Source organism: Lemur catta, chromosome 4, assembly GCF_020740605.2.
Source record: "Lemur catta isolate mLemCat1 chromosome 4, mLemCat1.pri, whole genome shotgun sequence".
NCBI classification, from domain to species: domain Eukaryota; kingdom Metazoa; phylum Chordata; class Mammalia; order Primates; family Lemuridae; genus Lemur; species Lemur catta.
In genome coordinates, this window is record NC_059131.1 from 27,583,240 (window position 1) to 27,610,766 (window position 27,527).

The 27,527-nt window shown below is 46.2% G+C and overlaps 1 protein-coding gene across 2 annotated transcripts; it reads right to left on the minus strand.

Annotated features, from left to right (window-relative positions):
• Positions 1-449: 449 nt before the first annotated feature.
• On the minus strand, positions 450-24,703 carry CDC42EP3 (CDC42 effector protein 3). 2 transcript variants are annotated; one of them, XM_045549419.1, is made up of 2 exons: positions 24,456-24,703; positions 450-2,511 (listed from the first exon to the last, which is right to left on the minus strand). In XM_045549419.1, the coding sequence occupies exon 2, from the start codon at positions 2,272-2,274 to the stop codon at positions 1,510-1,512; it is 765 nt and encodes a 254-aa protein (XP_045405375.1). In that variant the 5' UTR covers positions 2,275-2,511; positions 24,456-24,703; the 3' UTR covers positions 450-1,509. The 2 variants fall into 2 exon arrangements, with proteins under 2 accessions (XP_045405375.1, XP_045405376.1); XM_045549420.1 differs by lacking the exon at positions 24,456-24,703 and adding an exon at positions 8,204-8,367.
• Between the last annotated feature and the right edge of the window lie 2,824 nt (positions 24,704-27,527).

Here is a 27,527-nt window from a genome sequence, read left to right on the forward strand (position 1 = left end):
TGTACATTTCCTGTTCCTGTTACCAACATCCTCAGGGTATCCCTGGCTCCTTGGGATAGGCAAGTTCCCTCCCCTGCCCTCCTTCTAGCCTCCCTAATCTTGTCTACGTGGCACTCGCTGCATGGACAAACATTTGTCCTACAGGGATGAGACTGAGTTTGCAAGCTTTTGCAGTAGAGGATGCTAAAGTCAGGAAAGAGTAGCCAGAAATGAGCATTGAGACGGTGGCTTCAGTGCTGATCTCATATGTTCACTTTTCCCAAAGTTGAGGGGCCCAGTTTCTAGAATCTCAAACCTTAAGGAAGTAATCAAAATTAGAGTGGATAGAAAACATCTCTTACCTTATTTTAAAGGCTCATGTACATTCTAGAGCAGCAGATTTTCTAGCTAGACTTAAAGAAAATATTCTTTTTCTCTTAGATTCTTTTTTATTACTATAAACGAGCAAGTTCAATTTAACATTTACTCTTTATTGTGTTGTATGAAGTACCTATGTAATGCAAGTATGTACTGTACTAAAATACCCATATTTCCACATAACATTACGTGGTTTAGCCCACAGTCTCTGCAGAAGCATCATGAGTAACCTGTGCCTTTATGCTTTACAATCCATTATTGGCTGCTGTTAGAAGTATGATAACAGATGAAGAAAAAAAAGATAAAGCTAAGAATGAATACACTTTTCCAAACACACACATACACAGCTTACAATGGAACCCCAACGGAAACAAGTCAAATGACCACATTTGATGTATCATCTATAAAATGTAGACTCTGCAATAAAAAGCCAAAGGCACATAAAAATATATTTTAACTTTAAAAATAACTTAGTTACAGTAATACTTTGCTTGTGTCTTACCAACATGTAGCTGACAGTCAAAATTTTGCGATATAGATATAATATATAGGGATATATAAGAACTACAAGAAAATCCCCAAAACCCGCAAAGTTGTTCAAATGTGAAAACGGAGAAAAGTTTTTAACACTGGAGAATTCACTATGGTGAGCCCAAACAATATAATATAGAAAAGAGTCTAGAAAAAAAGGCTTAGGTGTTAAATAAATTTTGACTTCCTCTTGCTCAGAAAATGTCGGGAGTGCTGTGAAGTTCTGTAAAGTTCCTTAACGTGACTCGTCCAGCCCTTCATAGCTAGTGCCAATCCTGGCCAAGCTAGATTTCTTACATGTCTGCAAAGGACAAAAGTGAGCTGATCTGCCGAAAATGGGCTCTGACTCACTCACTTCCTCTTTTTGCCAGGACAGGTTTTGTGGGTTTTTTGTTTTTGTTTTGTTTTGTTTTATTTTTTTCTTTTTTGTTTTTTTCTGAATTGTTTTTGCAAACAGGTAAAAAAAAAAATATTTTGTAGGAACCTTATTTTAGAAAACCCATCACACAACTGCAAATACAGCCCAGGAAGCCCTTCTTTCAACTGTGCGACTGTTGTTAGTTTGGTTTTGTTGTTGTTGTTTGGTACCTTTTACCCCAAAGGAAGAGAGTTGGCATCCTGTTACTTATTTTTATCCATGACATTCAGCACCTCATCCAAAAGTGAGGGCCCCAGGTCGAGCTGCAGGGAGAGGAGGGAACCCGTGAGGTCAGAGAGGGACTCCTCCGACTTAGCCTTTCCCTTGATGAGCTCGCACGAGGCAGGGTGGTCAAACATGTCCTCGGCAGGCCAGTCGGGGTACTGTTCGGACAGGCTGGAGGAGTGGCTGTCCCTGCCCTGGCTGGACTGAGAGGCGGAACCACTGGAGCCCCACGAGGTGTCCCCCTGGTGCACTGTCCCGCTCTCCGACAGACTGCCTTTCTCCTGAGCTTTTTCCTCCATGACGGGCTCACAGCTAAGCCTGGGCAGCTTTGCCGGCCCAAAGGACTCCTGTTTGGAATTAAATGTCACTGGTGACAACAAGGGCAACATGAGAGCTTGGGACCCTCCGATGGTCGGGAGGGAGATGGCATTTTTGAGCACCGGGGAGGGCGTTTCTGTGAACATGGAGTCCGAAGTGCTGTTGGCCCGGAAGAACTCGTTATGCCCGGGGAACTGGCCCACGCATGCCTTCTCCTGGTTCCCAGGCAGAAGCTCATAGTTCCCTTGAAGGAAGGAAATATCTCCAAAAACGTCGTGCTGGCCCTCTTTGCCGATGTGAATGGTGTGGCGAAAGTCCCCGAGGGGAGGACTAATCATGTCGGGAGACAAAATGTCCCGCAGTTTAAATTTCTTTCCTTTCTTGTTGTTGGCCGCTTTCAGGTAAATCGGGGTCTTGGCTGGCATCTTGGAATTTGAGAACGTCTATTTTGCAAGAGGGAAAAGGGGCCACTTTCTTCACAGATGTTATATGTTTCTGAAAAACCCTTTTTGATGAGAACCGTCACATCATTTTTCTCAAGTGGCTTCAGAAGTGGCTCTGAAATGAGATGGGGTCTAAGAGTCCGTCGCGAGGTTATGGCCGACCGGGACTTCCTGGAGACCCAGTTACATCATCCAGTCCCTTCCACGACAAGGAGAAACCTGCAGAATAAACCAAAGCAGGTCATAATCTACCGTCAGGGTTCCCAGTGGGCTGCCCCTTCACAAAAGCCTGTGTGTAATGGCAGGGCCAGCTCCCAACTAAAGCTGAACTTTATCTTATTATTTCCCTCCATTAAGCAGGATCAAAACTTTAATTTTAACAAGGGCTCACTAATCTTAGTCTTACTCCAGAGGGAAAAAGAAAAACACAAAGAGAGGGAGAGCAAGAGTGAGACTTAAAAACCCCAGACCCCTGACATCAGCATGTTTTAGACATGGCCGTGGATATAATTTTCTGGAAGTGTCTAGGATATTAGTCCTTTTCCTCTAGTCTAAGAACTGCTTGTCAGCATATTACCAGTGATTTCAGCTCCTTAGATACAAACGGATTTGTTTTAAAATATATTTTCTCTTTTGCTTTGGTGTGTACACTAGCAAGACTGATAATATTTTGTTGTTTAGGTCTGTATATAAATAAAATTAATGCAATAAAATGAATACTCTTATAAGGAAAGAGCTGGAAATATCATTTACTAAGTGACAATAACTATTATATGCTAGCGTCCAAAAGAAATCTTAGTGGAATGCATTCTACAGATGAGAAATCCGAGATCCAGAAAACCCCTCCCCCTAAAAAAAATCGCCCTTTCTTAATAATTTACAGCAAGTAAACAAAAGAGCTAGAGTTGGAATCAAGTTGTGGCTGTCAAGGATTTCTGTATTTGGAGGCATTCTGAGATGGAAGGGAAAGAACAAAACTGGTTCATTTCAAAGAAAAAGCACTGTGATCATGTGTAACAGGTTGGGCTTCCACTTGGGAACACTGTTGAAACAGTGCTGAGCAGGCTTGTAGCTCCCCCTCTGGGAGCAGGCAGAATTCTAAGGGAGCTCCCAGGGTCTTCCTCCTGGTGTTAATGCCTCTGTGGGTGGAACCTGTGACTTGCTTCTAACCAAGAGAACATGGCAAAGGTGACAGGTCACTCCCTGATTAGGTTATGTTCTAGAAGTTTCCATCTGAGCTGGCAAGGGAGAGGCCTCCCCTTGCTGGCTTTGAAAAAGTAAGCAGGCTGTGCGAGGGCTTATGGAAATGAATTCTACCAACGGTGTTAAGGAGCTCAGAAGTGGATCTTGCCCCGGCTGAGCCTCTGATGAGACCACTGCCCTGGCCCACGTCTGGATTACAGCCGTGAGACCCTGGAACTCAGCCCTGCCCAGAAACTGTGAGGTTATAAATGGGTGGTGTTGTAAGCCCTGAAGTCTATGGTAGTTTGTTACCAGCATAGAAAACTAACATGTCCTCCCTGCACATACATGACAAGATTAGAAGCAAAGAGCTAGAAGAAAGTGTTGGGGACATTAGGCCCTCTTTTACTGATGAGACACTCTCATCTCTTGAAAATAATCCTCCATCTCTTCAGCTTCGCTAGCTGACATGGAGAAGCTACAACCTTCCCCACTGCAGGAACTTCCCAAATAGCTCTGCTGTGACCTCTCCCACCCCGGCCGCAGAGCATGCAAATAAATACTCCAAGGGCTGGGTCAGCTGATGGCTTGGAGGGAGCCACATTTGCTCTGAAGCAGCTGGAGGCTGTCTGCATCTGCCCCGTATTTCTTCCTTTTCAGCAAGAGTTTTACAATAAATTCATTTACCAGTGGCAGGTGACAAGAACTATTCTCCATTGCCCGTTGGCACAGTAACAATGACCTCTGTTTGGGAAGCAGTTTGCCCAGTGTGTCAGCATCCAGCACCCCAGGCCTGAAAAGGCCGAGAACAACGAGCTGGGGAGAGCCAGCCCCACTCCAGCGCTGGGTGTGCGAGGAGGCCGAGGCAGCATGAGGTCTGCACCCATGCGGAGTGGGCTGACCATGGACTGCCAAGCCTGGCACGACTGTGGGTCCTGACGTTCTCTCTCTCACAGTTCTAGCTCTAATTTGGGTCTTGTCACAGTAACAAAAGTTGAAACCCGGGGTCTTCCGCTAAAACATCAGGGCTTCCTTCCCACGTATGTGCACAATACCCGGGAGTGGCCTAGGGCCCTGCCACCCAGAGGTGGCCTTCCTGCCTCCCTGGGCACTGTGTGGCTTTCTGCCTGCAGCAGCTGCACAGCCCAGAGGAACAGCTGCCCACTGGAGTGGCCTCTTCAGCACACAGGGCTGGGAGAGCAGCTGCCACGGAAAGACACAGTGTGCTCCCTGCAACTCAGGGCATGGAGGGGGCCTGTGGTCAGCTGGTGAGCCGGGGTTATGCGAGGCCAGGGCCCGGGGCAGGGTGTTCTACATTATGAAGGAAAATAATGTCCTATGAAGATGTAGCCAGAGAGCAGTTCCCTACTCTGACTGGATCAGTCACATCCACCCTTTACTTAAACAAGGATTTGGGGCAGTGGGGAGGAAGAGGAAAGGGGTAGGGGAAACACCTGCTGCTCTGACAGCGAGGGGACATGGGCCCAGTCCTCAGGCCTCCTGGCTGGGACCTGAGGGGGGCAAGGTGCAGGCCAGGCCCTGGCCGGTCACTCCACTCCCTGCCCAGCCACAGTCACGGTCACAGCTCTGGAGCCTCCAGCCAGGGGCTCGCTCGGCCTGCTTGAAGCTGGGTTTTACATCAGTGGTATGGAGAGATGTGGCCAAAAATAAGGAAAAAGGTAAGAAAAGAGTTGGTGGGGAGGTGACCTATGCCGCAGACGGTGGATTCTGGAGAGTGGGAGAGTAAAGAAAAAGCACCTTCGAAGGCATTTTCCTTGCTTGCTACAAATATTTACATCATATGCACTGCGTGACAGGAATGCAGGCTTCTAGGACTTTAGAAATCATAATTTGCATTCAATTTCCACTACGTGCCAGTCCTGAGAACTCCCAAATACTTTGAAAGTTACACAAAGTGAAGGAATTTTGGGCAAAAACATCAGTTTTACAACTTGAGATGAGTTGATGTTTGCGATGCTGTCAGCTCTGACCTAGTCCCTCCACCTCATCTGTCATCTTTCCTCCTCCAGCGCAGGGACAGCTGCCCCGGATCCCAGGAGGCAACCCGACACCGATGATTTCTTACACCGATGCTTCCTCCTTCTCTCCCTTCTGGATCCTCGGGGCTAAGTCCACGTAGCTTTATTAGTTTTCCTTTCTCGCTCTCCAGAGTGACTGCTCTTTCAGCTTCGTCTCTGCCAGTTGTTATACAGAAACCTGAGGGGGGGCTTCTTCCCTGGCAAGAAGTGGCCGGTCCCGGAGAGGGTGTGAGCACCTCTTGGGAAGCAGCGACAGTCAGTATGTACTGAGGGCTCCTCTGAGTGCTGGGCACTGTCCCGACCTTTGACATGGACTGTCTTACCCAGGAGATCCCATGATGCCTCTGTTGCTACTCTCCCCATTTTACAAACGAGGCCCTACTGAGGCACATACGACGAGCCATCCTGCCAAGGCCGCACGGCTACCATGCACTAAGCCAGGTGGCCGGGCTCCCAGCTTTGAAGCTGTGACGTGACATTTAATGAGCACATTCCCTGGGAATTCAGTCAGCTCCCAAATTATCAAAGTCTACTTCAGAAACAAATGTATGACAATGCACCAGGTTGATGACGGTGGGCGATGCCTGTGCACACCCTGATGGCAGAAGCATGAACACAGCCAACCTCTATGCAAGGCAGTTTGCTGGTATCTGCCAAAACTGCAAATCATATGCCCTTTGACCCCAGATTCCACTTACAGGGATCTATCCAACTCACATATGTGAGAAACAACACGCAAGGTTGCTCAACCCAGCAGAGTTTGTAACGGCCACGAGTTGGAAACAACCTAATTGTCTACCTATAGAGGACTGGTGCATTCATACAAATGAATACTATTTGGGTCTGAAAAAGGACGAAGCAGCTTTTAATATGCTCATATGGAAAAAGCCCAAAGATGTACATCTTCGAAGGTGAAAAAGACAGGTGCAGGAGTGTGTAAATATATTTGTATTGGCTTGTGTATCTATAAAATATTTCTGGAAACATACACAACAAAGTAATAATAGTGACTCCCCGAAGTGGACAAGGGTGGGAAAGAAACTTCACTATATATCCTTTTGTGATTTTGGATTTTCAAATCATGTGAATGAATTAGCTGTTAAAAAAAAATAAAAACTAGCTAAATAAACGTGTAGAGTTCAGGTTACACTTTCTTGGAGAGCCAATTTTACACAAGGCCATTAGGTCCTGAAAAGCCTACTGAACCCATGAGTTACTGATCATAATGCCACCATTTGTACAGGAAAATATGTCCAAAAGCAACACTGGGGACGGCAGTGTGTGGACATAGGAAGACCTCATAAGAGGGCTGAGCTACTCCCATGAGAGCTTGGCCAAGGGACAGACTGATTACTTCCTTCTATGATCGGGCATTCGCGGAAGAGGCAACATCGACCTGGATTTTGCCAAATGGAAAAGATCTCAGAAGAGAAGTGCTTTTATTCGGGAGGAAAAGGGGAAAGGGCAAGAGGGGAGAAAGCACATGGATGTCGGAGGGGTGGCAGGAAGGCAGGGCTTCGGCGTGGAGGGAGGCACAGGCAGGTGGAGCCGCCCGGGCTCTGGTGGGCAGCGGTGAGTGACACAGAAAACCTTCTCCTGCGGAACAGCCCCAAGTGCTGTGACATGAAATCCTACACCTCCTCATCATTTTAAGGAAAGAAGACTTGCATTCCAGGAGGCTGCTGGTGGCCGACCAACGTGGGAGGAGACAGGGCTGGGAATCAGTCAGACAGAGCAGGAGAGCCTGAGTCGGGACCACCCTGGGACTCTGCTCTCTGTCCAGAAGGGAGGGATCCACTTATAGGAGGGGGAAGAGGGGAGAAGAGAAAAGGAAGAGCTAACAGGAGGGGCTTACAGGCCAGAAGTGAATTACTGACGGAGAGTGAGCCCTCCCAGGTGTCCCAGGAGCCTGAGGAAGAGAACTGTAGCTTTGTGTATAGTCAAGACCCTACCACCAGCATTAACTCGCTCGCATCGAGCCATCCCAGCGGACTGGGCACCCACGCTTGGGGCCTCTCCTTTCCCCACCCTTAGACCCTTTCCAGCATCCAAGTCTCCACTTTACTCTGTCTCTCCAGCTTTCTGGCACGGCCATCTTTCTTCTACTCCTGCTATTGTCCCCAAATCTTCAGACAGACAGACAGACAAAGGGTTCCTAGGTACAGCCCTTTCTCAGAAACCCTTCCCTTCCCTTGACCCTGAAGTCTGAATGTCCCAAGACTGTCCCTTTCTCCTAGTTCTAGGATCACGGTCTGCTCCTCTTAGATGATGCTCGTGATAACATTCATCGGGGAAGTTAGATTCCTTTGAAAACAAGGAACTAGAGAGAAGATTCAGCAACAAAAGGATCTGGCTTGCCAGTCAGACACCCTCTATCAAGGTGAGAGAGAACGTCCGGCACGGAGACATGCGGGCACAGAGTCCAGCTGCAAACGGTCACGCTCCCACTTACAGTTACTTACGAGAAATCCAAGGGGTTCACGACACAAAAGGACCTGCCTGAGAGGAAGTTACAGCCACGCTTTTGGTAAGAAAGGGAGCCAAGCTGTCATTCCCGCACTAGGCTTGACAATTCTGGATTCTTGTGACTGACTTAAGCATAAATGGCAGTGATACTGATAGAAATAATCACAGCAATAATAACTCAGTTAACAAAATAATTGAAACGGTCCTTTGCTTCATTTCCTTACCATCCTTTTGGCAAATACAATGATGCTGAAAATACCAAAACAGGGCAGCAGCCAAGAGGTGGGAAAGCCAGAGGTCATAACAGACTGAAAACTCAGTTCCTGAATTACTTAGAGTTGACTGGATTGGCAACCCACAGGTCTCTGAAAAGAACAAAGAGGTTGGGATGTTAAAAAAAAAAAAAAAATCCATTCATTTTAAGAAAGGAATGTTTGGTTTTCCTACTAATTGTTTTTAGGGTAATTCTTAGTGGAGAGAAAGGGTGAAAGAAATTCTTGCATCCTGCAAAATGCTGCAATGTTAATATAAAACACACATGTATGAAAACAGGCAGGTGGGGTGAAGGGTGCTCCTGTCCTGAGGGACCTTTCTCCTCCTTGCAGGAAGTGAGCCTGAGCACCACATCACATCCCCTTTCTGGCTGGGCTGTCCCATCCTTCAAGGACACTCCATCACTTTTCACTTTGCCTCAGCACAGTATGTATCTAGGCTGCCTTCCTTCTAGCACCCAGCCACGGTACCTACCACTGCACGATCTGGGCCCCGTGCCAACATGTTCAGTGATTCCTCCTTCACATCCGGACCAACGTGAAGGTTTAGGGAAGGATGATGACTCGGCCAAGCACCCTCTACCACCTCCTCACCCCCCAACCATCTTTGGGGTGTTTCTCTCCACTGCCAAGCAGGAGAAGACAATAATTCCATTGTGCTCTGCCCCCAGGGAAACCATATCTGACCCTGGGCTCCGCACTTAGAAGGGATAAAGGCGACCTGGAACATGTTCCCACATGTTCTGAGGATGGCACCCGGGAGATGAAGGAACTCGGTTGGGACATGTGAGAAGAAGGTGAGGGAGTAGCAGCTTAAAGAAAACTCATAGAGAGGGAAAACTAATCTTTAGGGATCTGAAGGATTCATTTAATTGTAATGAGAAAGAGATTAACTTGTTCTGGGAGGCCTTAGGGCCACCAAGCAGGAATTACAAGGAGATTTTGGCTTTTCCAAGGAAGAACCCAGGTTTCCTGGAGGATGGAATGGGCTGCTGTGGGGAGGGCCGGGAGGGAACAGGAAGCGTGGACATAGGATGAGGACCTCACAGAGGAGCAAAGTCACCCTGAGCCTCCCCGACGGTGTGTAAAGGGGGATGGTCATGTCCCTGTTCATTCTGAGTCTCCTAGATGGAGACACCATCACTGCCAATTTCCTTATGGTCCCAAGTCACATTCCCATATAAAAACACTCACAGACTTTCCCTTAAAGAGGCTTTCTGTTTAAACACGGCCGTGTTTCTACCAGCATAGAGACAACCAACCAACCTTTGGGGATCAGAAACACTAAAATATCACTACGACGTCGGCACTCATTTTGCAAACCTCTGGAAGAGGGCTTCTCCAATCAGACAAAGAATTTTAAAATTCAAGCAAAAAAAAAATTATAGTATTGGAAATTTAGCCTTGAACTTAAATGAAATTTTCGGACAGAAATCAATGTAACCAAAGAATGAATACCCAGTAACTAGCAGGATACTTCTAGTATTTTTAGTTTGTTTTACCCCACCCATTTGAGAAGATAGGAAGATGCCTTTTGTATTATTAGATTCTTTATCCTCTCCCCATAGCATCTAAACTGAGGACATAGCTGTATGCCATAGGACTGTGAAACTATTAGCTGGGTTCCCAGCTGCTCGGTGCTGTCATGCAAATGAACTTAGCCAGACCGGGCAGGCAGTATTTTACAGACCCACTCTGAAAGTCTGACACATTTCACCTTCCATTATTTATAAATGGACTTCTCGTTTATGACTCAGCTACAGCCTGAATTTATTGTTCTTTACAACCCTGATTATACGAGATCCACAAATACCATATGGGAGACTCATTCCTAATTTGCGTACACTCCTGTCATTTATAGAATCTACTTTGAAAGATCAAAATTGGAAGCCAGAACATCCACCTCACAAAGTACAAAGTCTGCACTTTTAAAGACAGGCCATTAGGACCTTTTTCCTTATAAAAATGAGTTATTGGGGAGGACTAAATGAGGACATTGATCCCTGACAGTTACAACAAAGCAGGAGGAGGGCAGGTTCTCTCACGCCTGGTTCATTTATCATGACTCCTTTTCCATGGGACTCAGCCTCGGGGCTGGACAGAAGCACCCAGCAGGCACCCTGGGTGGACATGAATCTAATAAGGCCCTTGCTGTGAACAGCTCACATGCTTTCCTAACTAGTGGATCTGACTTGGTCTACAAGGCCGCAAGGCCGACATCAATACAGGAAAAACTTGACCCTGAAGTTTTCAGCAATATTCAGCCAGGATATTCATTCTAAACTCCGCTCAAAAGCAAAGAACTTGTAAAGCTGCTTAGTTTCCCTCAAAAAACTACTAATATTTAAGTCAGCAATTATTCCCTGAAAAACTCCAGTTCTGGCAATAGCAAAATCAAATGATCCAAAATAACAAATTGATGGTGTCCAGAAATTCAGTTTATGGTCACTCGACCCAGACCATCTTAGCCAAATTGCGAGTCTTTTGCCTTTATGCCACATCCTCAAACTTAGGTCCCTTGAATACTCTATTTCTCTGACAGGATGAAAAGACAGATACGGGATTTTCATGCTAACCTGCCATCCTGCTAGGGTCCTCTACAATCGTCTGTGCTTTTTGGATGGGCTGAAACATAGCTTTTCTTTATCATAGCAACCAGCACTGGGTATATCTGGAATCTGGTGGTTGCCATTCCATTTTCAACCCACTTCCATGGCAGACTCCCTAGTAGTATTTGTATACTTGTCAGTACACATATATTTGTTGAATGAATGAAAAAATGAATGAATAAATGAATGAATGAATGAATGAATTCATTCTGACTAGGCTGAAAGCTCTTCTGTGAGCATGAGCTGGGCCTTGGTCATCTTTCTGCCTCCCACAACACATGACACACAAGGAACTTCAAATTTACAAGTGTTAAATCCATAATGCCTGCTAGACCTGCTGTCATGAGAGATGGGTTGGTTTGCTCCTGGTTCTTGTCCATCCCCCACCCCTCAACAATCCCCCTGCACCTGGTCTGCTCTGTAGTGCAAGTCTGCAGAGGCTCTCGAGAAAGTGGCAAATCTGAAATGCCTGGTTCTCTAAGGAATTTACATGCGAAGAATAATGGCCAACATTTGAGTGCTTGCTAGGGGCCAGCAGGTGAGTATTATCTCATGTCACACTCAGAATACACCTCTTCAGAAACAGTCTTAGACGAAGCCCATGTCTCTGGCAATCAACCAAAATGTGGAAGAGCTAGGATTTCATCTGCACTCACCAACCACTGCCGATTTGATACTGTGAGGACTGCCACCCTTAGGACTATCTGTCTTGATGTCCAGCTGCACCTAGAGGAAATGACGCGCTAGGATCTCAAAATCAGTAAGAGGCGGAGATGCTAACCTGACCTTGTCCAAGGCCAAGAAGGAGTAAAAAGGGTCTTAAACACTGGCCCCTCCAGCTCTAACTCATTAGGACTTTTCAATATTTTTGCTATTGTCAAAAAGAATCTCAACAAGAGTTCTGGACTTCGGGATTAAAGTAAAAAGATGAAAATTTTAAAGTAAGAAAGCTCCCTGAACCTTGAGGAGAAAAACAAACATCCTGTTCTTAGAAAATAGTGTTACTTGAGTGCTGTTAATTCTTTTCCCAGAGGAAGCCCATGCATGGGACAGTGCAGTCACGCAGCTTTCACCAGGGACAATAGCTGCCTTCCCTCGCTATTGACACCACACTTCCCTCCTTTCTGAAACTAAGAACCCTGCGTTCCTTACATGGACTGTTCTCCCACTTTCTTCCCATCAAACACCATTCATAACATCCTCTGAGGCCTGCTTCAGTCACTTCCTTCCTGGAGGAAGTCTCTAATTCCCCTCACGTAATCCAGCCTCACTACTGCCTTGCTTGGAGGTCTTCCTAGGGTTTCCGTAGAGCTTGTATTATGTGATTTGTTATTTTCCTGTTTTCTGGTTTTGTCATTTTAATATCTGATATCTCCAGGTATGTGGTAAGCTCAAAAAGAATAAGGTAAGTAACAGTGCTACAAATGAGAGCGACTATTGATAAAAGTCTTCTTCTCTTTATTCTGGATCACTTACAGAACTTTCCTCTTGAGCTGGGAACACAGAAGTCCCTCAATTTTACTGAATAAACTCTTTTAGCTTTCCCTCTGCCCATCCCTAGGTCGAGAGTCTACCAACTACAGTAGTTGGACCAAACCCGGCCCCTTGCCTGTTTTTGTGAATAAAGTTTTATTGAAATGCACCCATGCCAATTCATTTATGTACTGTCCACAGCTCCGTGGTTCTCAGCTGAGGGTGATTTCGCCATCTGGCAATGTCGGGAGATATTGTTGATTCTCATGATTGGGGGTGGTGGCGCTACTGGCATCTAGTGTGTAGAGGCCAGGAATGCTGGTAAATGTCCTACAGTGCACAGGACAACCCCCCAAAACAATGAATTACCTGGTCTCAAATCTAGTAGTGAAGTTGAGAAACCCTAGTACAGCTGCTTTTGCCCTAAAAGGTCAGAGTTGAGAAGTTGTGACAGAGACTCTATGTGGTCCTCAAAGCCTAAAATATTAACTGAGCCCTTACAGAAAAAGCCTTAGATATTGGCATTTCTACAAGGTTGGATCATTGTTGTTCATCCACCCTCCTCAACAATTCCACTGTACATGGCTTCAACTACCTCTCTGATGATAACTTCCAAATCAGTGTCTTCATCCCACACAGACCTACTTAAGTCTAGACGAGTGCTACTCAAAGTGGGTCCATGGACCAGGGCCAGTTCATGATGAGCTAAGTACAGAAATTGAAAGTAAGCTCTTAGAAACTTTATGACATTACCATAACAATCAAGCACGTGACCAGTGGGTTTCTCCTCATTGAATAGGCTATTGACAAGTTGGGAGCTGTGGGTTGTTGAGCTTGCAAGGGTGTTGTGTGTGGCCCATATTCACCATGCACAGTAGCACCATGAAACAAGCAAGCAAACAAACAAACAAACAAACAAACAAACAAACAAACGTGGCCCCTCCCAAATAGAAGGGCCCTGGACATTCCTCCCTCTATATTCCAGACTTCTCTATTCTGCCTCCCTCAGATGCTCCATATTCACCTTGTCCCAGATGGGACTTGCCATCTTTCTTCCCTCTGCCTGCCCCAGGCGTCTGCCTCCTGCACTTTGCTCTCTTAGTAAGTGACAGCAAGTCACCTGAATCCAAAGCCCAGCTGTCTCCCCGCCTCTCCATCCACATCAAGTCCTGCAGTCCTGCCAGTCTGTCTGGACCACCCCTCCCCTGGTCCCCTCATGCACCCCCACTGCCTCCACTTTACTTCTGGCCCCCGTGATCTCACTCCTGCACGAGAACATGCACCTCCCCCGGCCCTCCACTTTACCTCCTGACCTACACCAGAACAAACGCTTCAGAATCCTCACGTAACCTTGTCACTCTACTCTTAAAATCCTTTCAGGGCAGGCTTGCCCTTGTAGCCTGGAGATAATATAAAACAATTTGTGAGACCCATCTCAGCAATCTGGGGGCCACCCACCCCTGCAGGGGCATCCCCTACCAGGTTCCACAGTACCTTGTGTGCACCTCAGACCCACCAACTATCACACTGTCCTGTAATCACTACTCACTCCCCCACTGGGCTGCCATCTGGGAGAAAGAATTATATCTTGTTCATAGTTGGTGCTGAATAAATGTTTGTTGAATGAATAAACAAATGAGAAAGCTGCCTGAAAGAGACTGATGCAACTCTTCCTCTTTAACACTGCCTGCCCTGCTGAAACTGCAAGATGGAGTCTTTCTATTAATCTGACTCCTACAGAAAAAACCAAACCAAAACAAATCATTTAACAAGGAAGCTGTCGCCTCTTTTCTTGTGGCAAAGGCGTTCTTTTATTTTTCCATCAATAAGACATGTTAACCTTCCTCTATCCAAGCAGGGTAATGATTTAACAGTGTAACAACACAAGCCAGAGTAAATCTGAAGGATCATACAGATCTCTGGGATTAAGGCAAGTATTTGCGGACATGCTGTTGGAAAGGAAAATGACTTCTATTCATGACTGCAATGTGCAAATAGTGTCTTAGAGAGGTAAGACTCAAGGAAAATTTGATGATACATTCCCCTGAATTCAGACTGGATTCAGACTCATTGGTTATACAATATTTAAGTCAAACTTAAAGAATGAGGCCCAAGAAAAACAACGAGCCTCCTCTTCTGACCTTTCCTTTCAAAAGGAAATGGGTTAAAGGGGGAACTTGGCTTATACGAATAAAATATACAAAGGAACCGCAATAAACTACAATCGACATTCTATAGAAAAGGGTTATTTTGAAGATCAATGTATGACTGGCACAGATCAGATACTTGGAGAAAACAAAAAACCTACTGAAACATCTACCAAACACAACCCCTATTGCATGGGTCCACAAAACATCTACCTCACTGCTGTTCCAGGCCTTCTGGGAGGAAAAAGCTGGGCTGAAACTTTGAGCCAGCCTTGCAAGAACCCCTGACACATCTGGGTCCCAGTTACCTCCCATGTAAAATGGAGATAATGATCCCAAACCTTATCATAACCACAGGAGATTACAGGAGCTGAGTGTGAAAATCTGCAGAGTGTTATGCAAACACAAGGCATTATCTTTTTCCCCAAATGAAAAACCAGACTATCTATTAAAATACAGTGTGGAGGGAAACCATTCTAATTGCCAAAACAACCACTTTCGTTTGCTCCTTACACGTTGTCTGTAACAGTCATCAGTAAAATGGTTGCAGATGAAGCTAAAATGGTTTGTATCCACCCTGTGAACAACCTCCACAATTAGAAGAGATTCCTACCAGCAGCTTGATAAGAGGTTAATTCCTCTGTCAATGGGACACAGGACTGGGGTAGCTTCTCACATACCTGTACATGCATCTGTTACCTCCAGGTGCAGTTATTCTGCCTCGGGAACAAACAGGACTTCCTTGAGTTGGGAAAATTACAATGAATTGTTTTCGGTCAGATGAAGGTGTTAATACTAAACTGGGATTTCTTATAGTAGCCCCCCCTTAAGGCATAAATAAATACAAATGGTCTAATATTTTTCTCTCCTACTGGTGACCTACTTTATCTTATGGATGATTTGGCGGGGGGAGGGGGATCCATTTAATTCCATTTACAGTTCATTTTGTTTAACTTTTTATAGAAAAGGAAGCTGAGATCACAGAGGTGAATTATGTTCCCTGATTTATTCAACTTCTATTTTGTTTCTATCTTAAGAAGAAAGAAAGAAAAGAAAGGAAAGAAGGAAGGAAAAGAGAAAGAAAAGGAAGAAGGAAAAGAAGGCAAGAAAAGGAGAGGGGAAGAGAGGAGAGGGGAGGGGAGAGAGGAAAGGGAAGGGAATGGAAGAAGAAGGGAAAGGTAAAGGGAGGGAAGAGAAGGGGAGGGGAGGGGAGGGGAGAGGGGAGGAGAGGGAATTGAATGACCCCCAGAATTGGTAGTGCTGGGAGTGGTGGCGTCTGGAGGGTGGGGTTGTGGGGTGGGCATAACTAACCCCCACAAAGGGAAACTGAAGCTCAATGTGGAGCAACAATTACAGGAAAGGACTTTACATGAGTCCAGATTTCCAGGCTTGATGAGAAAGTGACATCCTAAGGTCCTACAAATACTTGTCTCCTTTTGAGCATGGAACGAGTTTCTAGAATCTTCGGGGGGAAAAAAATACATAGGCAAAGGACGTGATTTCCAAAAAAATAGAGAAGAGACAACTACTTGGGTTTTATCTCATCTATCTTTGGCATAGCTCCAGGTTTTGAGTACTCAGGACATGTATGCCCAATAGGCACTTATAAGAAGTTCACCGGCACCTCACTTGGTTTGTTTACTTTGTGACACAGTTGCTAGATGGGTCGATTACTTGTCATAGGCTGAGTTTCGCCAAGCATCAAGGGAATCTTATTGACAGGCCAACTGACTTGAAAGACACAGAGGACACACTCATCAAACTTATGGATATCATGAGACAAGGGGGGGAGGGCATCAATGTGCTGATGACAAACTGGGTCCAAAACTACCTTGACAGATGAGAGCAGGGGTGGGATGACACCCACAGGAATAAAGTGAATGGCGATAAATGGAAAGTCCTGTGTTTGGGTTAAAATTAATTATACAATCCCATTAGCACAGAATGAGGCAGGCGTGGGCCGGCAAGTTCTTATAAAAGTGGACCTGAGCATTTCAGTCCACCACGTGCTTGGTGTGTGCCGACAGCCTAGAAAAAAAGCTACAGCCATCTGAGGTTCTCTGGACAGACCTCACCAGCATCGGTGATGTGTGAGAGAAGAGAAAATATGGACGGACATATTGCTATTTTAACTATTTAATAAGTAGGGCCAACCTCTCTCCTCTTTAACCAAAGAAATTATGTTATTATCTGTTCATACACTGGGCTTGAGATTTTCTTTCTTTTCCTAGGCTTAAAAAAATAAAAGTCTGAAAGAGAGCTGGGCCAAGAATGAAAATGCGCGCTCCCATGCTTGTTGCTTTGAACGCCCCAGGGCCTCCATTTTATCACGTCAGAATGAGAGCCTGGGGCTGAGATAAGGTCCCTTCCATCTGTGAAATGTTAGGGCTCTGGGATTCTTAGTATCTGTGGAAACATCTACCTTCTAGGAAATGTCAAGGAAAAAATGTAACCTTAAAAATAAAAGTAAGACTACTCTTAGACTCAAAATACTTTTTCTCAGCTTATACAATTTTCATCATCCTTTCGCATCCTTCTTGGTATTAAGGGTCCCGAGCAATGCCAGCGATGCCCTCTAGAAGCCTCAGTTTCCTCATCTGTGAAGTGGAAATGGCTAGGGGGCGAGTCTTCTTAGGAAACAAAGCACATGAAGTGCCTGGCAAAGACCTGGCAGGCCACGAGCCTGAATCAACGGAGGCAGCGATTGTTACTGATTACTTCGAGAAACCTAGAGCTGCATAAGGAACGATGGGCTGGAAGCTCACTGTGGGAATTTCTTCCAACCTTATTTCCTTCAGAACTTGTGATCTGCCTGCTTAAACTGATTGTTTCAAATATCATGTGAAAAACTCCCCAATGTTCTGGTTCCGATAGTCTAACTCCCTACTCTAAGAAAAAACCCGGAATTTGAAAGAAGTCCTGTTTTCCTCCCCACGCCACCCTAAGCTACTTCTGCAGCCGGCTCTGCCCTGCTGGGCTGGCAAGTGAAGCACCCCCCTTCCCCCAAGGGCGAGCCCTCCAGGAAGGCAGAACACAGCCCGCCCACCAGCATAAACTGACACCATGCTTCATGTAAGGCCAAAAGTCAACACTATTTTGGAAGACATTCCATTCTGAAATCATCTAAGAGCAAGAAAACAGTTTCTAGTTTGGTGCTATGACAGGCACGCAGTGAGGGGCCGGCTTTACAGACAACCTTCCTCCAGCCCCTGGCTGGTCCCTTGGGTACTGTTCATTCAACAACAAACATCTACAGAGGGCTTACTACGGGCCAGGCCATGACAATGATGCACTCCACCATGGAGAGACTGATGCCAAGTAAATATACCAGTAAATAAATAGCTCACATGGTCACAGCTGGTGAGAGGTCCAGGCAGCACTAGGAAATACAACCACCCTTATCCTGTGATCCGAGTGGACACATGGGTGCCAGGCTGCCACAACCGCCTCTCGGGCGTGAGAAAGACTCTCAGCTGAGAAGCCTTTGAGCAGGTTCCAGTGGGGGCGTGACTGATTTCCACAGTGCCCACGGACGATCATCATCAGAACCAAGGACTGGGGGGTGACTCCCAGTGAATGTTCAGTAGCCTGGGAAGGGATAACTGTACTACAGCAGGACTTGAAAATAAGTAAGGAAAGTGATAACAATCTCTGGCTTGATAACAACTAAGAAGATGATGCTATTGGAAGACTCAGATAATACAGCAAGGACTAGAGTGCCTGCTTTTTCATTAAGTCCTATTGTAAAAAAGACGACTGCCAAGATGAACTAGATTCCATCCCTACCCTCAAGGAGCTAGCAGTCCAATTAGGCAGCTGCATGAATCAAACCATGATGTAAACAGTAACAGTTAAGACAGGAGAAGGTACAAACCACTAAGAAACACCTCTGAGATGAGGAAGAAGAGGAATGGGATTACAGTGTAGAGTAGGAGGAAGCTTGGAGAATACCCACCCACTGCCTCTGGCCTCCCCCACTTCTTCACAGAGGAGGGGACGGAGCCGCCCAGAGAAGGGGAGGGATTTGCTTTGTGACTAGCTGGTCAAAGGCCTGGAGCCTCATCTCCTGCTGTGTTAAAATCAATGTTTTAAGTCTGAACTGACCCTTGGCAAAAATAAAGTTTTAAAAATAAATAAAGGGGAGAGAAATCAAACACATTCCGAAATGGCAAAGCCGCATTTCACCAGAAACGCCTTTGCTTGTTTTAAAAACGTGTGTAGCCTAAATGATTATGATGTATTTGAACAGAACAAGTATTTTTCAACTAAACACATGATGGTGATCTATCACTGGCACGATGTGTCTACAAATAGGACCTTCGAGATGTCACTAGGACATGACGGATTCCCAAAGGTGGAAGCTGTCTAAACAGAGGCCAGACTTTGAAGTTCCCCGCCTTTCACGCTTGCTCGGGCTGCTCTGCCAGAGATCTGCACTGGTCTGTTTTTCAACCCATGGTCTTACATTATTAGTAGTAAGACAGCTATGGTAATAGGTGCACTGATCCCGGCTCACTGATTCTAGAGCTAGAGATTATCTGAGATGATCTTGCACCAAATGTCACATCTTAGGGACGGGAAAAAGACCCTGAGAGGTCAAAGTTGCATAATTTGGGTAAAAGCTAAGACCAGAACCTATGTTTATTGATCTCTAGTCCTTTAAGTATCTTTTGATTGTCCCCTATTTAGTTTTGCATTGGTTTTATCAAACAGTAGAACTGGTTTGACAGTTTGCCAGAATCTTCTGGTATGTTCTTAGGACCTCTTCCTATGTATGTATATAGCCTGTGGTTCTCTAAAATGTCCTTGGGCTCCTTCAGCTCTGCAGGGCACACAGCAGTCTGTGGCTTCTGCTCTGCATTTCCCAGGGCGTGTTTCCTGCCAGGCTAGTCCTGCAGCTGCTATGGGCAAAACTACTTGAGAAACTCCGTACACGTTGGCTTATGCTCTGAAAAGTCCTGCAGAAAGACACCTTTGTCAACTGGGGTCCCACAGAATCCTTTGTGATGCTGTTCATGTTGCCATGTACACTTTAGGAGGGGCCCTACCAGCTAATTACAGGTGTGTGATCTCTGCAACACTGTTTAACAAAGAACCAAAGGCTAGAAGGCTAATATTAATAATAACTTTCTCAAATATGCAAATAAAACTCAAATCACTGAAAATCCTTTTTTTCAATTTTAAATTAGGGATTCTAGAATTCCACAGTTAATTCATGACACAGGCAAGCAGGAAGGACTAAGCAAACAGTAATCTGAAACCTGTCAGCTTTCAGTTTGCTTAGCTATTTAGAAATAGTAATCTTTTTAACGTCAATGTCATGCTTCATGTTATAAAATTTTGAAAACTGCTTTTCCACCAGAGATACTGTCAAACTCAGTCCATCATCATGTGACTCTGGTGAAATTTGGCATTAAAGTATATCAGGGCCAAGGAAGGCTTTTTTCTAAAAGGAAAGAAACACACCAGACTGTTGCTGTAGAAATATTTGGCTACTTATTTATTCTGGTTTGTGGGGTGTTGTTTTGTTTTGCAGCCTTTAAAGAGTGGGGACAGGAGAAGAGAAGATTCCAAATGGAGTTGGACAGCTCCATTACTCTGGATTTTGAGGCAACGTGAGTTATTTTGAGCTGTCCTTTCCAGAACCCCCAACTTCAGTCTGAGCAGCCCCCGAGCAGACTCCCACAGCTCATCACAAACCCAGAGCATGAAAGGCAGTGGAGGCCTAGCAGGCCACGTGGTTACCCAGGGCACCCCTCTGGGTTTCAAAGGCCTCCTTGCTCTATCTTCCACACCAGAAGCTTATCTAGCAGGGTCCGGGGCATATGCAGAGCTGTGACAGGGACTGACTTTTGCCAAGGACAGAGCCCAGAACCTTCCTGCCCACCTTACCCTGTGGCTCCTCCTTTGTTCAGTTCTTGGGGTAACATCAGCACCAAACATATACTAAACATCCACTGAGTGCCAGGTACTGAAGGACCAGGCACTGGGGATGGGGCTTCTGGCCTCAAGGAGGTGACTATCCAGACGTGGTTACTGGATCCTACACCCCTGACAATCTAGAACTTGGAAGCAAAGATATGGTCCACACCAGAGCTCCACTTCATCCCTGGCCCCCCCAAATCCTCATCCCTGGCTGTGGCATAACATGCTTTCTTCATTCCAAAGCCCCCCTTTTCACCTAGTAAATCTCATTGATGGTATAAATTAAACTGCTATGTTAACTCTAGCAGTTTTCATACTGGATCCACTGTAGGAGAAGAATGTTACCATACATGTGGGATTGAACCATCTTTAATAATAAAATAATTCACAGAGTATTCCCTGAGGCTGCCAATTACTGTCATCTTCCACATGAGATACAGGGTAATACAAAAATGACTTCCTTGCCGGAGGCCAAAAGACATACCAAGAATTAGATGTAATACCTTCCATGGTCCTCCTTCCCCGTGGTTGGGTGTGGTACTAAGTACAAGGTCAAACAGACCAGAATTCACATCCTCATTCTGCTACTTACTTAGCTGTGTGACCTTGGCCAAGTTACTAAAGCTTTCTGAGCCTGTGTTCTTATCTGGAAAAGAAGAGCAATACTTATCCTTGAGGGATACATTCCAAGACTCCTCCGGCACCCCATGGGTGCCTGAAACCTCGGACAGTACTGAAGCCTACGTATACTATTTTTTTCCTATACATATAATACATACCTATGATAAAGTTTAATTTATAAATTAGGCATAGTAAGAGATTAACAATAACTAATAATAGAAAAATTATACAATATACTCTAATAAAAGTTGTATGAATGTGGTCTCTCTCAAAATATCTTATTGTCCTGTACTCACCTATTTTTGCACTTGGTGGACTGTGGGTAATTGAAATCCCAGAAAGTAAAACCATGGAGAAGAGGGAGCTACTGTACTATCTACCTCAAAGAATAGTTATGCATATTAAATGAAAAAACCAGTATTAAGCATGTAGGAAAACAACAAGAGCAACAGTGAAAACATCAACCTTTCATTGTGCCTACTCTGGCCAGGCACTATTCTAAGTACACTGTATTTTTTAACCCCTTTAATCCTCAGGTAACATATAACCCCCATTTTACAACTGATAAACTGAGATACACAAGCTAAGTAACTTGCACAAAGTCACACAAGTGTTAAGTGCCAGAGCTAGAACATGTGCCCGGGCAATCTGACCCGGGGAAGCTTCATAACCTCAGCGTTCTTTCCCACCCCCTTAACCCAAAGAGCTTTCATGTAGGATTAGCCACTCATCCATGCACATACTGTGTTGTTACATTGCATATGCATGTTGAGGTATTCTCCTTACGGTACAACTTTGGGTAAGTTATATAACTGGTCTGTTCTCAGTCTCCATACTTGTAAAATGAGGATATAAACAGTTCTTTCATAAAATAATTGTTGGGAAAATGTGAGTTCATAGAAATAAAGGGTTAAGAAGAGTATTTGGCACTTAGAAGAGGCTCCATGTAGGAAGTACTTTTAACATACAAAGTAATTAACAGTGTGATGTACCAGGAGAATTCTTGGTGGTTTGTGCTTGGTAAGGTACAAAAGATTTTGTGGCTGGCTTTATCTGGAAGTTTCAAATGGCTATACTTGTTCTCTGGCAAATATACCACATTTAAAAATAGATTTAAGTTCTATTCAATCAATTAAAAGACAAACAGGTCCACAGGATTTTGGTTAGAAAGAAATCAGGCTGGAACTAGATGAAATCAGACTAAAAGCAAGGACCTTACTACTACTACTACCAGTCTTCTTGGAGGTTTTCAGGTTATGAATTATATTCCATCCACTGGATAAATGCTATGGCTAATGGGCAAAGAGCTTGTGAAAACTTTATAGCCTGGTAAAAAATCCTGGGGTGATATAGGTTAAAGCAACTTTATCCCCAACACTGTTGAATACCAGGAATTTTATAAGTGAAAAAGGGTAGCTTTTGTGAACATCTTAGACATAAAACAAAACAGCACATTAAAGGAAAAACTGAAACAGACAAGACAAACGAACTCATATGAGCCCTTCTGCAATCATAGTTATGGCTTTGTATTTATTAATCTTGCACCACACTTAAATTTGCAATAAAAAACAAAAACTGTGCAACACTTCTTACTCTAGCTGCCTTTACATGTTCTATTGAGACAGAAAACAGAATTTCTCTCCTCAGACTGAGGGAAGGGGGAGCTCATCTTAGTTCAAGTCTGTAACTGCCACAGCCTCAGCACCATGTTCCAATCATGGAATTCATAATGTAAATCTCTAGCAGATGATACCACTAGAAAACAGAAACTGCCATGGGTCCAGAAACGCTTCTAAATTTCCCCTCTCCAGTTCTTATCGTTGAGCCCAGAGGCTGGTGCTGAGTGTTCTATTCAATGGGTGAGGCCTATTGGGAAACCTACATTCTTTGGGACAGTGCTAAACATTTCACAACTGTCCCAACTTAGTTCTGAGGGTTTGGATCTTTTCTGACAAGGGTTTGTGTCACACACAAACCAGTGTAGCCTATTCTTAGCTGGAGCTCATACAAAATACAGGTGGTATCAAAGAGAAGACTTCTGGAACTGTCCAGAAAAGAAGAGAAGCTGCGTTTCCTGGTTGTAAGATGAAAGCTCTTTTATAAGTTCGAACATTTTAGAGCCTTTTAAATCGCCTTAAAGATACCCCTGGGGCATCATCAATGCTTCCTGGTAAGCTTTTTATTCCCTGCCATGTTAAGAGGAAGTCCCTAAGTTTGGCTTTGCTATTAAAATACAGACATCTGCTACTCTCCTAATTTTTGTTCCTTTTCAAAGGCAATACCCCCAAGAAACTCTCTGATGGTGTGAGGACTAAGATCTGGAGAGCGGGGAGGCAATCTTTGTCTCCCTAACACATTCATCAGTTCCCTCCCCAGAACCCCCACACCTTCAGCACACAGCAGCAACCCACTCCCCCAAATACACCAGGGCTGGAAAGATTCATGTTGCAATACCCTCCTGACATTCCTATTCCCGCCCTCATTTTAATTCATTCACTTTTTTTTCTTTAAACAAAATGTAATTACTTGACTGTCAGCCTGGGCTGCACTCTGGGGCTTTTACTCCTTTCAACACAGCTGCGCTCCCAGCTTTGATGCTGCTGTCCATGCAGCTTGTCCCAGCCACAGCCTGGCTCTCGGTAATGTAACATTCAAGTGCATATTTATTTTTAAACTGACCTCTCCTAGACTGCACAGTATAAAGGAGGTCCTGCCAAAAAATATGCTACTTTCTATTTATAAGATGAAACACATGCCTCCCAAAGTCGAGAGGGGGATGGAGCATAATAATTCATAACGAAAAAATGACTGGCCAGATCCATTCGTCCTCACATGTCTGATACTTGTCTGTGTCAAGACACTTAGTTTCAAGGAGAAAGAGGGCAAAAAAAATCTTGTAAACGTTTCAGCTGTTCAGAAACCACCGTCTACATATATATATGTGTATATATATATAAACACATACATACATATATTCATTGCCAGGTCTGCAGGTTGGAACCTCATATCTACAATATCTTCGCCACGAGAGAAGAAGGCACCCGGCGGGCACTGCCACTGCAGATCTGCGGGCTGCACCCATGTGCGGCCCTGGTGCCCATCCACCACGCGAGGGGCGCGGTAGCCAAGAGCGGCTGGTTCTCAAATGGAAAAACGCAACGCCCGCCCAGAATAGCTCTTTCAATGGCTTGGAGGGTGCAGTGCAGCCGCGCAGCCCCACCCCGAAAACCGGTGGGCACAAATAGTGGAGCTCTGCGTTCTGGTCGTGTCGCCCGACCCCCCTCCCGGCTTGCCTTATGTCACACCCTTCGGTCCTTTGGACACCGGCTAGGAAAGCGATGCCCTCAGTATGCCCGCTCCCTGCTGGTTTCCAAGCCTAACACCAGCACAAGCCGGAAGCGGCCACGGCCGCGGGTCGGACAGACTCACAGACAGGTAGAGAAGGAGCCCTGGGCTGGCACCGGCTCCCCGCAGCCGCCGAGAATCCCAGCCACTGCCCGCCGCCTCCCGCGGGCGCCGCAGCTCCGGCCGGTGCGCGCAGATCCAGCCGGGTCGGCAGGCGCGGCGCCTGCTCACAGCATCATCCGCTCCGAGACGGCGTGAAGGCGCCCCAGGGCGGCCGGGTCTCCGGGCCGGCCCCCAGCTCGGGCCCCACCGCCGCGCTCCCCGCCCGCTCCGGCCCCACGGCCCGGAGAGAAGGTGCGGGCGAGACTGAGCGCGCGGAGGCCGGACGCGAGGACTGAACCTGCGGGGGGCGGGGCGGGGCGGGGCCGGCGGCGCGGGGGGCGGGCCCGGGCGGAGGGCGCGGGCGGCCGCGCTGACCCTCCCGGCCGCGCCACCTGTGCCCTGGCCCCGGCTAGCCGGCCGCCGGGCGCGAGCGCTCGGGGGTCACGGGCTGCGGGGCCCACGGGACTAGCGAGCTAGGCCTCGGAGGACAATAGGCGCTCCCTGTTACCGTCCCAGCGCCACCTCCAGGATGCGGCTTCCTTCGGAGGACAAGCCACGTCCGGCTCCCTGGGCACAAAGAAAGGTCGCGGGACTCTGGGCTCAAACAGAGATCCCGGGGTGCTGCCGCCCAGGTGCCCGAGGACAAAAGGACTCCGCCCGCATCCCGGGCACCCGCACTAAACTTCGTGCGCCCACCTTTCCCGGTCCCAACAAGCCGACCTAGCCGTGAAGGGAAGCGGGGCCACCTGATCGCGCCACCCTCCCTGCCTAGCCACCGCTCCCCAGGCCACTCGCAGTCCGGGCGGGGAAGGGGGAGAGTCGCGTTCTGTCAGTTAGTAGCTCGCTCCCCTCGAGCTGCAGCCAAAACCCGGAGAGTGGACTTGGCGCACTGGAGACGCCGGGGGCTCCCGGCTGAGCAAGTGTGCACGCGAAGAACCGCAGACGCTGCAGGTTTTTCCTGTCCAGAGGGAGGCGTTTCTTCTCCCTCGGGGTCTTTCAAAGGGATTTGCCTAAAGCTAGGGCAAGCGGGTGGCGGCTGCCCCAGACGCGCGACGAGGCGCAAGGGGCGCAGCTGCCGGCTCGGGAGCGTAAAATTCCGTCCTTGGCGGCACCTGCGCCCGCCGGTCACCCGGCCAGTGCCGCAGCGCGCCCCGCCCCTGCGCCCGGGGCCGAGGGTGAACCCGGTTAGTTAATGTTAATTTTCTCAATCGCTCTCCTTCCCTTCCTCCTCTGGTCGTCCGCATGGGGAAGAAGTAGGCGACAGGAAAGGGCGGTGTTTTCCGGCGTGAGGTCCCAGCCCGCACAGTCAGCCTGGGGAGGGGGTTGGGGACCCGGGGGATTCGGACTCTCTGGGCCTGGCCTCTGCCCTGGGACTCTCAGGTTGGATGAAAATCCTGGCACAAAGCAGAGAACCTCCAGGGGATCTTGGCTTTCCAGGGCGGTGTCAGCTTCAGGTCCTCACCGCGATGCCCTGGGTCTGTCTGAAACCTTAGAGGGCGCACGTTAAGCCGGCGACGCTGTAAAGCAAGGCTGACGTTAAGGTGAAGAGGAAAGGAAACGGACACAACTGTTCTGGAAAGCAAAATACTTGGGTGGAGCGTTAAAAAACCTCAAAGAAAATAATAGTTGGCAGGTCAAACGGCCATGAGGTTGGAAGTCAAATACAAAACTCTGCTGAAGGGATGTTAGAAGTTTGACAAGCAAAACAGTCCATGAAGATAAGAGACCCGGCATTGTTTCCTTTCTTCAAAATGACAACTGGTCCAAAGTTTCCTTTGGCAGGTACCTGGATACTACTCCAGGTTCCTGAGAGTTTAACTTGGGGTTCATGTTTCAAAATATATGTTCCATTTGGCACTAATGTATATATTTTATATATTAATTTATTGAAAAATATTAAATGTTACTGGCCTGCTTAGAAAAGGTATTTTATAAATATTTATGCATAGCTTTCATGACATAAGGTGTTTTATAAATCCAAATAGTATGCGTATATATATATATTTATAAAATACCACATGAAAAATTCCTTTTGCACACATAAAGACATTCCTTATACATATGTCTTGTATGTAATTTTTTTCATTTGCTTTAGTGTTAGCTGCTGTTAAAACCACTTTATTTCCACAGGACTAAGTAAATAACTTATTTTACAGTTTGCGCAAATATAGCGGGCAAGTCGTTTGAGATGACAGTTTTATCCTAAAACCCTATTTTCACTTTTGTACACCATTCCTCACCTTCTAGGGGCTTTCTCTCCCTCTCTGCTCTTTTTAAGCGAGGCTTCGCTTCTGGGCTTTTAACGGTTTATCCAGAATCTGCCAGGGAGAGCCTGGTAGTGTTGACTGATTTATCCTGGTTCCTTTGATGCTCCACATTATTTATTTGTACCAAACACCTTCAGTGAGAAAAAAAAAATGCCCTAATTTAGTGAATTATTCTTCCAAATGAGTGCCTTCCCTGTACTAAACATTATGGCTTTTAGAATTGATGGGTTTAGATTTCAATATGTTAGGGGACTGCACTACTGAAAGAGGAATAAGTATTGCTTCAGGGAGATTTTAGGAGTTGGGAGATCCCACTCTGAATTTTGGAAAGGTTTAGCCTTTAAAAAATTGGTGGTAGCCTTAGAAGCCTAGTTAAGACTAATATCTGTAGAACACCTGTTGGGCGCATCAGTAGGCAGTTTATTAGTCCCTACCTGGGAGAAGAGCCAAGTAGTGTTGGCAGTGCCCTTGCTGTCCAGAACCCTACAGTCTACCTAAGGGGCAGAGAGCAATGTGCCAGTGTACACAAGCACGTGCTGCTGACAGTCTAGTCTCTTTCTACCAAGCGTGGTCCTGGGACCAACAGCGCCAAACCTCACTCCAAAGCTACTGAATTAGAATCTTCATTTTAATAAAGTAGAGACAGTTCATGTGCACATTTAATGTTTGAGAAGCACTGGCCAAGAATGCTTGTGATTCTCCACCTTTTTAAGTCACAAACTCGTTTTAAAATCTCACGGGATTTATGCACACCCTTTTTGGGAAAACACACAGAGAATCACACACG

What these genes read in the sequence shown, in the direction of transcription:
- CDC42EP3 (XM_045549419.1), bottom strand. Translation starts at nt 2,274, where the DNA reads ATGCCAGCCAAGACCCCGATTTACCTGAAAGCGGCCAACAACAAGAAA.